Genomic DNA, 16107 nt, shown 5'->3' with positions numbered 1-16107 from the left:
TTTTACCTTGGTTACAATTCGCAACTTTAGTTCCAACTTTGCGCAGACACTAAACCCGTGTGGGTAGATTTTCACTCTGCACAATAAGAACATAAGAATTAGGAGCAGAAGTTGGCCATTCGGCCCCTCGAGCCTGCTCCGCCATTCAATAAGATCACGGCTGATCTTCTACCTCAACTCCACTTTCCTGCCCTAGCCCCATATCCATATCGATCTCAGTCCAATATAATCAAAGACTGAGCCTCCACAGCCCTCTGGGGCAGACAATTCCAAAGATTCACCACCCTCTGTGTGAAGAAGTTCTTCCTCATCTCAGTCATAAATGGCCGACCCCTTATCCTGAGACTGAGACCCCTGGTTCTAGACTCCCCAGCCCGGGGGAAACATCCTCCCTGCATCTACCCTGTCAAGCCCTGTAAGAAATGTATTTTTGAGAATTTTGCAAACACTCCTGGAATAGTATATCTCATTTGAGGCATTAAGAAGGGAAGGAAAGTAATTCTATTGATTCATGGATGAGCCGAGCTCTAGTGGTCTCTACGTGTAGAATTTTTCTGGGCTTGTTACCAAATACCTGTGAGATATTTGTTGTCCATCTCTTGCACAGGGGCAGATTCTCCTGGGTGGCCAAGGTGCAGCTGTTGACGAAGCAGACATATTTGGCAAGAACGGCAGGATCTACTCTCTGGATGGTGTTCTGGTTCCTCCATCCATTCTCCCAATCCTCCCCCATCGATGTGATCTCAAAACCTACAGGATTGTAAAGGTATGACTGGCATCAGTTGAAACGATGAAAGATTGTTTGACTTCTGTTCTTCATGTTGGAGGAGATCTTGTTGCTTATTCGCAAACCATGTCTTGGCCCCTTGGCCCCCACCCATCCCAAATTTCTGCAAGCCATCTGTAATGTATGTACCTGGGTATGCGCACAGGTTTGTAGAGATGTTGACCAAGGTGGACATTAACAGGTCCAGGCAGCAGGCGGTCGAGGGGGTCGTTCAGCCTGACTGCCTGCCTCTGTTCCGCGGTTACATCCGAGCCAGGGCGTCCCTGGAGATGGAGCACGCGGTGCCTTCCATGAGAGATGGGCGCCGGAGGGACTGGAGTGCATCATCATTCCCGGCAACAGAATTTTTATTTGATTTGGAAAAGTTCCCAGTTCATTTGTTAATTTGTGGGTTCAAGTGTCCTTTTAGTAAGGGGGCACTTGGTTTTACCGGTTAATTTAAAATAGTTGTGGAGCTGTTGAGTTGGGAGTGGATTGGCCAGTCACGTGATGTTCACAAAGCTCAATAAAACCCCAGCCAGTTGGGTTTGGGAGATCCACGATGAGGCAGGTGGTTGTGAGCCTGGTGGATGAACTGATGTCTCCGCAAGATCCTACAAATCCCCTGGGAGGACAGGTGCACCAACGTTAGCGTCCTCGTCCAGGCCAACATCCCCAGCAATGAAGCACTGACCACACTCGATCAGCTCCGCTGGGCAGGCCACATAGTTCGCATGCCAGACACGAGACTCCCAAAGCAAGTGCGCTACTCTGAGCTCCTTCACGGCAAACAAGCCAAAGGTGGGCAACGGAAACATTACAAGGACACCCTCAAATCCTCCCTGATAAAGTGCAACATCCCCACTGACACCTGGAGCCCCTGGCCCAAGACCGCCCTAAATGGAGGAAGAGCATCCGGGAGGGCGCTGAGCACCTCGAGTCTTGTCGCCAAGAGCATGCAGAAACCAAGCGCAGGCAGCGGAAAGAGCGTGCGGCAAACCAGTCCCACCCACCCTTTCCCTCAATGACTATCTGTCCCACCTGTGACAGAGTCTGTGGCTCTCGTATTGGATTGTACAGCCACCTAAGAACTTACTTGAGGAGGCACTCGAGGGACTGCCTATGATGATGATGGGATGAACTGGTAATGTGTAGTGTGATTGTTAAACCTTTGCTAATAAACCAACAAGTTCTCAACAGCAATGTGTTGCTGTGAATTTTTAAGCAAAGAACCCACGAAGTAAATACATGACACCGTCCATGCACAGCTTCCTCTGGCGGGAGTAGAGAGCCAGGCACGAGATCCAGATGTGCTGACCTTCTCCGGCAGTTTCCGCAAGGCCTGGTTTGGGGCGGAGCCTCCGTCTGCCCCAGGCAAAGGTCAGCAGCAGCAGAGTGGACATGGCCCGGAGGCGGGACTTCCGAATCTGGGAGCTTCCTCATCCCTGGCTTGGGATCCAATGCACGGCCAGTATAGTGAGAGAAGGGAGGTAGGCCGGCATGGGTCACCATGTTATTGGGGCCCACATGGGGTGGTGGGAGGTGGGCGGGGGGAGGGGAGGGTGCTGGGGGGGGCAGGCCTGGGTCTTGAACCAGCCTGCCAAAAGGTAAGAAATTGGGACAATAGCCCCCAATCAGAAGGTTTCTAGGGTCCCTTGAACAAGTCTTCACTGCTATTTTCTCCCTCCAACAATGGTGGAGTTTGAGATGGGATCACTGGTGGGCCCATCGAGAGCATTTATACCGTGAGCTCCAGCCCGAGGATTTCAGCCCCACTTCTCCCAAAACTGGTTGAGTTCTGGAACGCAGGCCTGAAAGGATGGTGGAGGCAGACTCAATCTTACCTTTCAAAAGGGAGTTGGATAAGAATCTGAAGGAAAGAATTTTGTAGGGTTCCGGGGAAAGGGCGGGGGAGTGGGATTGGGTGAGAGCCAGCATGGGCTCGATGGACAGAATGGCCTTCCGTGCTGTAACCGTTTTCTGATTGTACTAATTTACTGCAAACAGAAACACATTGGTGTCATGGATCCTCGCTAATAGTCAGGGCGTATAACAGCTGGGATTTCCGCCGTTTTAGCGATCTAATTCCCCCCCCCACCCATATTGAGAAACCTTCAAAACATAGCTTCAAGCATTTTAAACACTATATAACGTGATCTTTGAGCGCAAGAATTAAAAAAAATATCCACTTAAATAATGTGGTATGGTCCTAAAAACCTAACCCGAGATATTTCAATGTATTTATTTTGTTGTTTCTACATTTGTTAACGTTTTTCACACATGGATTGTCTTTTATCAAAGGCACGCGTTACGTTGCTGTATCTTGAGGTGAATGGGCCTCTGTCACTGGGCCTATGTCACTGGGCCCCTGTCATTGGGCCCCTGTCACTGGGTCTCTGCCCTCTCACTGGGCTCCTGTCACTGAGCCTCTTTCACTGGGCCCATGTCACTGGGCCCCTTTCACTGGGCCTCTTTCACTGGGCCCCCCTGTCAGTGGGCCCCCCTGTCACTGGGCCCCCCCTTTTACTGGGCCCCTTTCACTGGGCCTCTTTCACTGGGTCCCCCTGTCACTGGGCCCCTGTCACTGGGCCCCTGTCACTGGATCCCTGACTTGGCCTTTTTCACTGGGCCCCTGTCACTGGGCCCCTGTCACTGGGCCCCTGTCACTGGGCCTCTTTCACCGGGCCCCTGTCACTGGGCCTCTTTCACCGGGCCCCTGTCACTGGGCCCCTGTCACTGGGCCCCTGTCACTGGGCCCCTTTCACTGGGCCCCCCTTATACTGGGCCCCCCTGTCACTGGGCCCTCTGTCACTGGGCCCTCTGTCACTGGGCCCTCTGTCACTGGGCCCCCCTTATACTGGGCCCCCCTGTCACTGGGCCCTCTGTCACTAGGCCCTCTGTCACTAGGCCTCCGTTACTGGGCATCTTTCACTGGGCCCTCTCACTGGGCTCCGTCACTGGACGCTATTACTGGGCCCTCTCACTGGGCTCCGTCACTGGACGCTATTACTGGGCCCTCTCACTGGGCTCCGTCACTGGACGCTATTACTGGGCCCTCTCACTGGGCTCCGTCACTGGACGCTATTACTGGGCCCTCTCACTGGGCTCCGTCACTGGACGCTATTACTGGGCCCTCTCACTGGGCTCCGTCACTGGACGCTATTACTGGGCCCTCTCACTGGGCTCCGTCACTGGACGCTATTACTGGGCCCTCTCACTGGGCTCCGTCACTGGACGCTATTACTGGGCCCTCTCACTGGGCTCCGTCACTGGACGCTATTACTGGGCCCTCTCACTGGGCTCCGTCACTGGACGCTATTACTGGGCCCTCTCACTGGGCTCCGTCACTGGACGCTATCACTGGGCTGGCCTGCATCGACCACCAGGGACGAGTTCACGATCTCGGCCATGCCCTCTCAGAGGGAGGCACAACGCTTGGTGAGAGGGACAGTTTGGCGAAGGTGGGCCTAGTGAACACTGGCAGAGAGCTTCGCCACCTCTCAGCAAACAGCAGCCAGCAGCGTGCGATCTTCCGTCCATTGGTGAGCCTGATTGGGCCGTAGGGTCGGCAGCTCTGGTTGGACATCTTCCTGGAGGGTTCATCACATGACCTCCCATCTCCAACGACCCCTCCCCCCCACCCCCACCATTGGTCCATCCTCGCCTTCCCATGGCCAATTGTTACCCAATGGATGATTTTTGAATCAGTCTCAAACAACCTTGTTTTTCTCCCATCTCCAATATTTTTATGACTAATAAACAGTTAAGTGTTCAAAGAAATGGAACAAAACTGTCAATGCCGCTGTGATCTTTCTCCTGGGTTTGCTCACAGCAGTGTCCTGGACATCAATCTTCATTTCCTGAAGAGATATAAGAACATAAGAATTAGGAGCAGGAGTAGGCCATATGGCCCCTCGAGCCTGCTCCGCCATTTAATGAGGTCATAGAATCACAGAACGGTTACAGCACAGAAAGAGGCCATTCGGTCGGTCGAGCCCGTGCCGGCTCTCTGCAAGAGCCCCTCAGCCAGTCCCACTCCCCCGCCCTTTCCCCGGAGCCCTGTAATTGTTTTCCTTCAGGTATTTATCCAATTCCCTTTTGAAAGCCACGATTGAGTCTGCCTCCACCACCCTCTCAGGCAGCGCATTCCAGATCCTAACCACTCGCTGCGTAAAAACTTTTTTCCTCATGTCGCCTTTGGTTCTTCTGCCAATTGCCTTAAATCTGTGTCCCCTGGTTCTCGACCCTTCCACCAATGGGAACAGTTTCTCTCAATCTACCCTGTCCGGACCCCTCATGATTTTGAACACCTCGATCAAATCTCCTCTCAACCTTCTCTGCTCCAACCCCAGCTTCTCCAGTCTCTCCACGTCACTGAAGTTACATGGATAGACTGGAGAAGTCTATCTGAAGATCACGGCTGATCTTCGACCTCAACTCCACTTTCCTGCCCTACCCCCATATCCCTTGATTCCCTGAGACCCCGGGATAATCCTGACATCAGCGGCTTTCTTCGATGGCAGGTTTGGTTAGTGAGCCAATGTAGAACTAACCGTGCTCCTAGGAACAGCCTCTTCCAGAAAGGAATTGACAGAGGCTTAAGGAGGCTTACAGAGAGGGAGGAAATACAATAAGGCCAGGAGAACTGTACTTATTTATTTAGCTGGCCAATAATTATAGTCATCTGCAGAGGTAGCTGGCTAATTTTTCCCTGTGATGTCTATAACAAATGAAATTCCAGCGGTTTTTAACAAACCTGGATAGACTGGAGAAGCTGGAGTTGGAGCAGAGAAGGTTGAGAGGAGATTTGATCGAGGTGTTGAAAATCATGAGGGGTCTGGACAGAGTAGATCGAGAGAGACTGTTCCCATTGGTGGAAGGGTCGGGAACCAGAGGACACAGATTTAAGGCGATTGGCAGAAGAACCAAAGGCGACATGAGGAAAAAATGTTTTACACAGCGAGTGGTTAGGATCTGGAATGCGCTGCCTGAGAGGGTGGTGGAGGCAGAATCAATCGTGGCTTTCAAAAGGGAATTGGATAAGTACCTGGAGGTAAAAAAATACAGGGCTCTGGGGAAAGGGCAGGGGAGTGGGACTGGCTGAGGGGCTCTTGCAGCGAGCCGGCACGGGCTCGATGGGCCGAATGGCCTCCTCCTGTGCTGTAACCGTTCTGTGATTCTATGATTCTAAATCTAAATAACGAACCATTTTATGATCACCAAAATTTGCAAATGCATATCTAAAGCACGACAAGAATACTGTACAGGGTTTGAACTAGATAGTGAACTAGCTTGTAACGTAATAATTATTACATTTGTATTGATTCAGGGCTCCTGTGTAAGCTGTTCAAAAATTTACTTCAGCTCCTGTCCATCCGGAATGGCTAAACTGGTAAGTGACCATTTAATTAATTCCTGTATGCAACAAACACGTATTTCCCTCTGAACAAATGTAATCGATCAGTGAATTGTTTGTAGGGTTGCCCATAATCAGTTAGTGAACGTAAGTTTTCATTACATACAAGATGGAGATGGGAGTTTGGAGAGATCCCTGACACTTGACCCATAGCTCCATCTAATGGTCAGAGCTCACATCACAGGCAATTGCTTACAACAACAACTTTTATTTATATAGCGCCTTTAAAAAAAATGTGTTCACGGGAAGTGAGTGTCGGCGACAAGGCCGGCATTTATTGCCCGTCCCTAATTGCCCCTTGAGAAGGTGGTGGTGAGCCGCCTTCTTGAACCGCTGCAGTCCGTGTGGTGAAGGTGCTCCCACAGTGCTGTTAGGGAGGGAGTTCCAGGATTGTGACCCAGCGACGATGAAGGAACGGCCGATATATTTCCAAGTCAGGATGGTGTGTCACTTAGAACATAAGAATTAGGAGCAGGAGTCGGCCATTCGGCCCCTCGAGCCTGCTCCGCCATTCAATAAGATCATGGCTGATCTTCGACCTCAACTCCACTTCCCTGCGCTATCCCCATATCCCTTGATTCCCTTAATATCCAAAAATCTATTGACCTCAGCCTTGAATATACTCAAAGACTGAGCCTCCACAGCCCTCTGGGGCAGAGAATTCCAAAGATTCACCACCCTCTGAATGAAGAAATTCCTCCTCATCTCAGTCCTAAATGGCCGACCCCTTATCCTGAGACTGTGACCCCTGGTTCTAGACTCCTCAGCCCGGGGGAAACACCCTCCCTGCATCTACCCTGTCAAGCCCTGTAAGGATTTTGGAGGGGAACGTGGAGGTGGTGGTGTTCCCATGCGCCTGCTGCCCTTGTCCTTCTAGGTGGTAGAGGTCGCGGGTTTGGGAGGTGCTGTGAAGAAGCCTTGGCGAGTTGCTGCAGTGCATCTTGTAGATGGTGCACACTGCAGCCAGGGGGCGCCGGTGGTGGAGGGAGTGAGTGTTGAAGGTGGTGGATGGGGAGCCAATCAAGCGGCTGCTTTGTCCTGGATGGTGTCGAGCTTCTTGAGTGTTGTTGGGGCTGCAGTCATCCAGGCAAGTGGGGAATGTTCCATCACACTCCTGACTTGTGCCTTGTAGATGGTGGAAAGTTTTTGTGAGTCGGGAGGTGAGACACTTGCCACAGAATACCCAGCCTCTGACATTGAGCATAGTAAAATGTCCCAAGGCGCTTTACAGGAGCTTTATAAATTGAACACTGAGCTACCTAAGGAGATATTAGAGCAATGGTCAAAAGCTCGGTCTAAGAGGTAGGTTTTAGGGAGCGTCTTAAAGGAGGAAAGAGAGGTAGAGAGGTGGAGAGGTTTAGGGAGGGAGTTCCAGAGATTGGGGCCCAGGCAACAGAAGGCACGGCCACCAACAGTGGAGCGATTATAATCAGGGATGCTCAAGAGGGCAGAATTAGAGGAGCGCAGACATCTCGGGGGGTTGTGGGGCTGAAGGAGATTACAGGGATAGGGAGGGGTGAGGCCATGGAGAGATTTGAAAATAAGGATGAGAATTTTAAAATCGAGGCATTGCTTAACTGGGAGCCAATGTAGGTCACAGGCGTGATGGATGCAGCAGAGCTGGTCTCCAGTCGTCTTGGGTAAGCTTGCCACTGGGCCAAGACCTAGCTCTGTCAAGCCCGTGTGGTGGCTGGTGTGCAACACATTTAAAAAATCCACGCACAGGCATCTTCCACCCTTCAGGATGCAGTTCAGGATCCGGAATATTAGGTCCTTCATTGAAACACCTGTGAACTCATCCCTATTTGCCGTGGAAGCAAGTCATCCTCGCTTCGAGGGACTGCCTATAATGATGGTGATGATGGCTGAGTGGGACTTGGTGCGAGTTAGGACACAGTGCCATGTTTTGGATGACCTCTAGTTTACATAGGGTAGAATGTGGGAGGCCAGCCAGGAGTGCGTTGGAATAGTCAAGTTTAGAGGTAACAAAGGCACGGATGAGGTCTTCAGCAGCAGATGGGCTGAGGCAGGGTGGAGACGGGCGATGTTCCAGAGTTGGAAATAGGTGGTCATAGTGACGGTGCGGATATGTGGTCGGAAGCTGATCTCGGGGTCAAGGTTGTGGACAGTGTGGTTCAGCCTCAGATAGTGCCAGAGAGAGGGATGGAGTCAGTGGCTGGGGAACAGAGTTTGTGGCGGGGACAGAAGACAATGGCTTTGATCTTCCCAATATTTAGTTGGAGGAAGTATCTGCTCATCCAGAACTGGCTGTCAGACAAGCAGCCTGAGAATTTACATACAGGATTTCCATTCTAAATGTTTACATGGAAAGTTCCAATGTTAAGTGTTGACATAAAGGCACAACCAAAAACTGTAATAACAGGAACATACACAAGATGTTTTATAATATTTGCAACAGTAACTTGCATTTATATAGCACCTTTAATGTAGAAACATTTCCCAAGGCGCTTCACAGGTGCGTAATCGGACAGAAATTGACACCGAGCCATAGAAGGAGATATTAAGGCAGGTGACCACACACTTTGTCAAAAAGGTAGGTTTTAAGCAACATCTTAAAGGAGGAGAAAGGTGGAGAGGTTTGGGGAAGGGATCCCGGAGCTGAGGGCCCAGAGGGCTGAAGGCATGACCACCGCTGGTGGACCGAAGGACATCTATATATGATTTTAATTTCATGATAAATCTTTCTTTCCTTTCTCCCCCGCCAGTTTCTCCCCATCACCTCCTTTCCCTGAGGCGTTGATTCTTCGCTGAGTGACAGTCTCAGTAATCTAAGGCCATTATTTATGTTTTATACATTTTCTTAAAGTTTCTAGCAACTTTTGCGCGAGGTAAGTCTCTCCTGTATCTGATGTATCAAACGCCTTGGGAGACTTGCATCATTATTTGTTTTGTTTCTGTGCAATGGAAAGACTTTAAACTGCACTTTTTGCGATTGCGGCTTGATCTAGGACACCTTTAAGCACGGATGCTATTACATGAGCAACTTGATGGGATTGCGCCTGCCAACACAAGGCTGCAGTCGGAACTGCAATCAAACAGTAACTGTGAGTAGGAAATACGTCCGAGGTTTCATTTTATTTTAAATACTGAATTCAAATTCCAGCGGGATTCTGAACTCACATTCTCTCTGATTATTAGTGCCAACATCAGAATTGCTAATCCAGCAGCATAATTGTAATATATTTGCTTCATAGGGGTCTTTGCTTAAGAATTCATAGCAACACACTGTGATTAAGAACTACAACAAAAGCAAAATACTACGGATGCTGGAATCTGAAATATAAACAGCAAATGCTGGAAATACTCAGGAGGTCAGGCAACATCTGTGGAGAGAGAAACAGAGTTAATGTTTCGGGTCGATAACCCTTCGTCACAACTCTACTGCAAAACTAGTTGGCTTATTAGCAAAAGGTTTAACAATCACACTACACATTACCAGTTCATCCACCAGGCTCACAACCACCTGCCTCATCGTGGATCCCCCGAACCCAACTGGCTGGGGTTTTATTGAGTCTTGTGAACATCACATGACTGGCCCAGCCACTCACAACACAACAGCTCTACAAACCTGTGAGCATCCTCACAGGGGCATACATTACAATAACCACTACACTACCGTAGCCATAAAAAGACCGTCAGCTCAATCTCTCGGATGCAGAAACTTCCCAGTTCATGGACTATGATAAATCTTCACATTGATCTTTCCTGGCGTGTTTCCTAGGTGTCAAAGTGCTGCCGTGGATTCTATGGGCCAGACTGCAGACTATGCCCGGGAGGTTTCCAAAACATCTGTTTTGGTCATGGACAGGTAAGGGTTTTAGATGGAGGTTTTCTTAATGGGCATCATAGACCCATTGTCATTAAATAGCTTTTCTTTTTATTTATTAGTTCATGGGATATGGGGGTCGCTGGCAAGACCGGCATTTATTGCCCATCCCTAATTGCCCCTTGAGAAGGTGGTGGTGAGGTGCCTTCTTGAGCCGCTGCAGTCCGTGTGGTGAAGGTGCTCCCACAGTGCTGACTTTATCGTAGCGGTTTGGTCCAACTGAGTGTCTCGCTGGGCCATTTCAGGGGCATTTAAACGTCAACCTCATTGTTGTGGGTCTGGAGTCACATATCGGCCAGACCGGGTAAGGGCGGCAGATTTCCTTCCCTAAAGGGTATTAGTGAACCAATGGGTTTTTACGACAATCCAGTTTCATTACTGATGCTAGCTTTTTAATTACAGATTTATTGAATTAACTGAATTTAAATTCCCCAGCTGCCGTAATCGAATTTAACCTCACTTATCGGGATTATTAGTCTGTGCCTCTGGATTACCAGTCTAGTAACATAAACACCATACCTCGTAGATTGCTCTGTGGCATTTGTTATTAAAGTTAAAATTTACAGACCTCATTATTGTACAGCATAATTTAAAAACATTATTTTCAGGGATGTGGGCGTTGCTGGCAAGGCCGGCATTTATTGCCCATCCCTAATTGTCCCTTGAGAAGGTAGTGGTGAGCCGCCTTCTTGAGCCGCTGCAGTCCGTGTGGTGAAGGTACTCCCACGTTTCCTACATTACAACAGTAACTGCACTTCAAAAATACTTCATTGGCTGTAAAGCACTTTGGGACGTGCTGAATTTGTGAATGGTACTGTCGAAATGCAAGTCTGTGCTGTTAGGGAGGGAGTTCCAGGATTTTGACCCAGCAACGATGAAGGAACGGCTGATATATTTCCAAGTCAGGATGGTGTGTGACTGGGAGGGGAACGTGGAGGTGGTGGTGTTCCCATGGACCTGCTGCCCTTGTCCTTCTAGGTGGTAGAGGTCGTGGGTTTGGGAGGTGCTGCCGAAGAAGCCTTGGCGAGTTGCTGCAGTGCATCTTGTAGACGGTGCACACTGCAGCCACGGTGTTATATACGTGTCACAAACTACGTGGAATTATATAGAAGTATAGCACAGAAGCAGGCCATTCGGCCCAACAGGTCCACAGCAGGGTTTATACTCCTCACGAGCCTCCTCCCACCCTTCATCCAACCCTATCAGAATATCCTTCTATTCCTATCTCCCTCAGCCTCCCCTTAAATGCGCCAATGCTGTTGGCCTCAAGCACTCCTTGTGGTAGCGAGTTCCACATTCTAACCACAAACTGTGACCCCTATTCTTTGCTGACAGTGTGCAGACGGCTTGGACGGAAATGGGACGTGTGATTGCGATGACACATTTACGGGCTCGAAGTGCCACCTCTGTTCCAATCGCAACAAATACGGACCCAACTGTGATCAAAGTAAGCTTCTCTCTGCTGCTGTAAAATAGAAACATAGAAACATAAAAATAGGTGCAGGAGTAGGCCATTCGGCCCTTCGAGCCTGCACCGCCATTCAATGAGTTCATGGCTGATCATGCAACTTCAGTACCCCATTCCTGCTTTCTCTCCATACCCCTTGATCCCTTTAGCCGTAAGGGCCACATCTAACTCCCTTTTGAATATATCTAACAAACTGGCCTCAACAACTTTCTGTGGTAGAGAATTCCACAGGTTCACAACTCTCTGAGTGAAAAAGTTTCTCCTCATCTCGATCCTAAATGGCTTACCTCTTATCCTTAGACTGTGACCCCTGGTTCTGGACTTCCCCAACATCGGGAACATTCTTCCTGCATCTAACCTGTCCATTCCCGTCAGAATTTTATATGTTTCTCTGAGATCCCCTCTCATTCTTCTAAATTCCAGTGAATATAAGCCTAGTCGATCCAGTCTTTCTTCATATGTCAGTCCTACCATCCTGGGAATCAGTCTGGTGAACCTTCACTGTACTCCCTCAATAGCAAGAATGTTCTTCCTCAGATTAGGAGACCAAAACTGAACACAATATTCCAGGTGTGGCCTCACCAAGGCCCTGTACAACTGCAGTAAGACCTCCCTGCTCCTATACTCAAATCCCCTAGCTATGAAGGCCAACATGCCATTTGCCGCCTTCACCGCCTGCTGTACCTGCATGCCAAACTTCAATGACTGATGTACCATGACACCCAGGTCTCGTTGTACCTCCCCTTTTCCTAATTTGTCACCATTCAGATAATATTCTGTCTTGCTGTTTTTGTCACCAAAGTGGATAACCTCACATTTATCCACATTATACTGCATCTGCCATGCATTTGCCCACTCACCTAACCTGTCCAAGTCACCCTGCAGCCTCTTAGTATCCTCCTCACAGCTCACACTGACAACCCAGCTTAGTGTCATCTGCAAACTTGGAGATATTACACTCAATTCCTTCGTCTAAATCATTAATGTATATTGTAAGTTGCACAGACCCGTTCACTTTGCGTGCTGAACTCTTACGCTGTGATTTGTTGTTGTTGCAGCTTGTCAGTGCGTCCACGGGGAATGTGATAATAAGGTAACCGGTGACGGAGCCTGCAAGTTTAACTCCTGCAAGGCGGGCTACAGCGGGACGTTCTGCGAGAGACAGACCACCCCGTGCGGACCCAGCGTTCAGTTCTGCCATGCCCACGCAAACTGCGAATACAAGAATGGCGGCCTCAGGTACTGTGGGCCGGAATCTCATCAAAACGTCAGATAACGAACAGCGAGTCACTTGGGGGATTGAGAGGCTCCCGCTTTCATTTGCAGTTGCAAATATTCACATGAGGCCCAGATCAATGAGCCCAAGTTTCGGGCTGCGCCGTTTTGGATGCACGTTTATAGCGCCACAAAGTGTACCTAAAGAAAACTCACCTATTCGCCGGCTCCCTGCAGGACCTCTGGAGCTGGGCGCGGTGCAGCATGAGCTGTAGGGGGCGGAGCCAGGTCCCTGCGCTGAAAACAGTGCCGGGACCTCTGCACATGCGCGCTACAGTGGGTGCGCATGTGCACTAGCTCCAGGCGCCCAAGACTGTGGGAGGGGCCCGAAGCACGCAGCCCCTAGCCCTGGCCGAATGGCCTCACTGGGGCTGCGTGGATAAGGCTCCTCCCACCCGACCGGACCCCCGCGCACTCCCCACCCCCCCCCTCCTGCTTCAGCGACCCGACCTCCGCCCCACCCCCCCCCGGACCTCCGCGACTCTCCCTCCCCCCTCCGTACCTCCGCGACTCTCCCCACCAACCCCCCGGACCTCCGCGACTCTCCCCCACACCCCCCCCCCTCCGTACCTCCGCGACTCTCCCCACCCTCCCCAGACCTCCGCAACTCTTCCCCCCCCCACCCCCCCGGACCTCCGCGACCCCAACCTGCGACTCTCCCCCACCCCCCGAGACCTGACGGCACCTACCTGTAAATCCAGCCCAAAGTCTTGGGCCCGGCCGTTCAGCCTCCTTCTCTCCCTCCCCCCCCCCCGCCATCCCTCCTCTCCCCGCCCTCCTCCCTCCTCCTCTCTCTCCCTCCCTCCTCTCTCTCCCTCTCTCTCCCTCCCTCCTCTCTCTCCCTCCCTTCCCCCTCCCTCTCCCTCCCTCCTCTCTCCTTCCCTCCCTCCCTCCTCTCTCCTTCCCTCCCTCCCTCCTCTCTCCTTCCCTCCCTCCGCTCTCCTTCCCTCCCTCCCTCCTCTCTCCTTCCCTCCCTCCCTCCTCTCTCCTTCCCTCCCTCCCTCCTCTCTCCTTCCCTCCCTCCCTCCTCTCTCCTTCCCTCCCTCCCTCCTCTCTCCTTCCCTCCCTCCCTCCTCTCTCCTTCCCTCCCACCTCCCCTCCTTCCCTCCTCTCTCCTTCCCTCCTCTCTCCTTCCCTCCCTCCCTTCCCCCTCTCCTTCCCTCCCTCCCTCCCTCCTCTCTCCTTCCCTCCCTCCCTTCCCCCTCCCTCTCTCCTTCCCTCCCTCCCTCCACTCTCCTTCCCTCCCTCCCTCCTCTCTCCTTCCCTCCCTCCCTCCTCTCTCCTTCCCTCCCTCCCTCCTCTCACCTTCCCTCCCTCCTTCCCTCCCTCCCTCCTCTCACCTTCCCTCCCTCCTCCCCTCCTTCCCTCCTCTCTCCTTCCCTCCTCTCTCCTTCCCTCCCTCCCTCCCTCCCTCTCTCCTTCCCTCCCTCCTCTCTCCTTCCAACCCTCCTCTCTCCTTCCCTCCCTCCTCTCTCCTTCCTTCCCTCCCTCCTCTCTCCCTTCTCCCCCTCCCCCTTCTCCCCCTCCCCCCTTCTCCTCCCCCCCTACTCCTCGCCCCTCCTCTCCTCCTCCCACCCCACTCCACCCCCTCCCCCTCCTCCTTCCCCCATACCCCACCCCCCTCTACGTCCCTCCTCCTTCCTCCCCCTTCCCCCCACCCCACCCTCCTCCTCGCCCTTCCCTCGCTGTCAGAAACACACACACAGACAGACAGAGAGTGAGAGACACACAGACAGACAGAGAGATAGAGACACTGACAGAGACACACTGGGGGGGGCTGTCCCAGCACGCTGTTGGAGGACTCCCGGTGCTGCAGTCGGTAAATAGAAAATGTTTTATTTATTGATTTTTTAAAATTTTTTTTATTTTTTATTAATTTTTTTTGATTGATTTATTGGTTGATTTATTTATCATTTATTATTGATGATGGCTCTTTATTTGTAAAACTAAAGTGTTTAATGTTTGTAAACTTCCCTTTAAACCCCCCCCCCCATTCCCTACGCCTGATTTGTAACCTACGCCTGATTTTCTAAAGTGTAGACAAGGTTTTTTCGAGCGTACAAAAATCTTCACTTACTCCATTCTAAGTTAGTTTGGAGTAAGTTTTCACTGCCTAAACTTTGAAAACAGGCGTAAGTAGCCGGACACGCCCCCTTTTGGAAAAAAAAATTCTGTTCCAAAGTGAAACTGTTCTAACTGACTAGAACTGGAGCAAACTAAATGCCGAGAATTCAAATTTCTAAGATACTCCATTTTAAACCAGTTGCTCCAAAAAAACAGGAGCAACTCAGGCCGAAACTTGGCCCCAATGATACAGAGACATGAGTTAAAATCCCACCACGGCAGCTGGGGAATTTAAACTCAGCTAATTAAACTAAGTAAAAGCCCATGGCATCCAGAGGAGAGTGGAAAATTGGATCCAAAATTGGCTCAGTGACAGAGGGGAGTTTTTGTCACTGGAAGGCTGTTTCCAGTGGGATTCCACAGGGCTCAGAACTCGGTCCCTTACTTTTTGCAGTATATAATTAATGATTTAAACTTAAATGTAGAGGGTGCATTTGATACAAAAATCATAATTTTTCAATGATCCGATGATTCTAAATAAAATCTGGAATAAAAAGCCAGTATCAGTAATAGTGACCATGAAACTACCGGATTGTCGTAAAAACCCGTTTGGTTCACTAATGTCCTTTAGGGAAGGAAATCTGCCGCCCTGGCCCGGTCTGGCCGATATGTGTCTTTGTTCGGTGACCGAGCAAGTGTTGGTCTGGCGAACTATCAAGGCCTTCAGTTGGTGTGTTTCACCAAATGAGAAGGTTCATATAGAGGTCACCACAGTCATTCTTTGTCTTCCTGATTAACCACTTTGCGAGCTTAACCATGTTCTCAATCTTTCCATTGCTTTGTTGATATTCTGGTGAGCTTGTTGCATGATCGAATCTATATTCTGTGGCAAAGTTTGTGAAATGTTTTGAGTTGAAGGGAGGTCCTTGTCGGATTGAACCTTGTCTGGAATACCGTGGGTAGAGAAGTGTTTCTTGAGGTGTGTGATGATGACAGTGGCATCTTTCTTTCTGTGCAGATTGTCTATCTCGGAATAGTCCGAGCAGTAGACCACTGTGCATACGTAGTCTTGGCCATCGAGTGTGAATATGTCACAACCAATCTTTTCCCACAGTCTCTGAGGGAGGATGTGACTTACCAATAGTTCCTTTGGTTGGCTCGATTGATAGGTGTTACATGTTTCACACTTTGAAATATAGTCCTTTATGTCACTGTTCAGTCCTGGCCAGTAAACAGATTCTCTGGCATGTCAAAGATTGCTCTCGATGCCA

The 16107-nt window shown here is 50.4% G+C and overlaps 1 protein-coding gene across 1 annotated transcript in view; it reads left to right on the top strand.

Annotated features, from left to right (window-relative positions):
* Positions 1-16107, top strand: part of LOC139281369 (stabilin-2-like) — a 244136-nt gene that overhangs the window by 69755 nt on the left and 158274 nt on the right. Inside the window, exons 18-23 of the mRNA XM_070901523.1 lie at positions 608-766; positions 6096-6158; positions 9152-9247; positions 9925-10011; positions 11365-11476; positions 12556-12736. Coding sequence (XP_070757624.1) covers positions 608-766; positions 6096-6158; positions 9152-9247; positions 9925-10011; positions 11365-11476; positions 12556-12736 — 698 coding nt within the window. The remainder of the gene's footprint in view (positions 1-607; positions 767-6095; positions 6159-9151; positions 9248-9924; positions 10012-11364; positions 11477-12555; positions 12737-16107) is intronic.

This window comes from Pristiophorus japonicus, chromosome 15, assembly GCF_044704955.1.
Source record: "Pristiophorus japonicus isolate sPriJap1 chromosome 15, sPriJap1.hap1, whole genome shotgun sequence".
In the NCBI taxonomy this organism is placed as follows: Eukaryota; Metazoa; Chordata; class Chondrichthyes; family Pristiophoridae; genus Pristiophorus; species Pristiophorus japonicus.
This window is presented reverse-complemented; position numbering and strand designations above follow the sequence as displayed.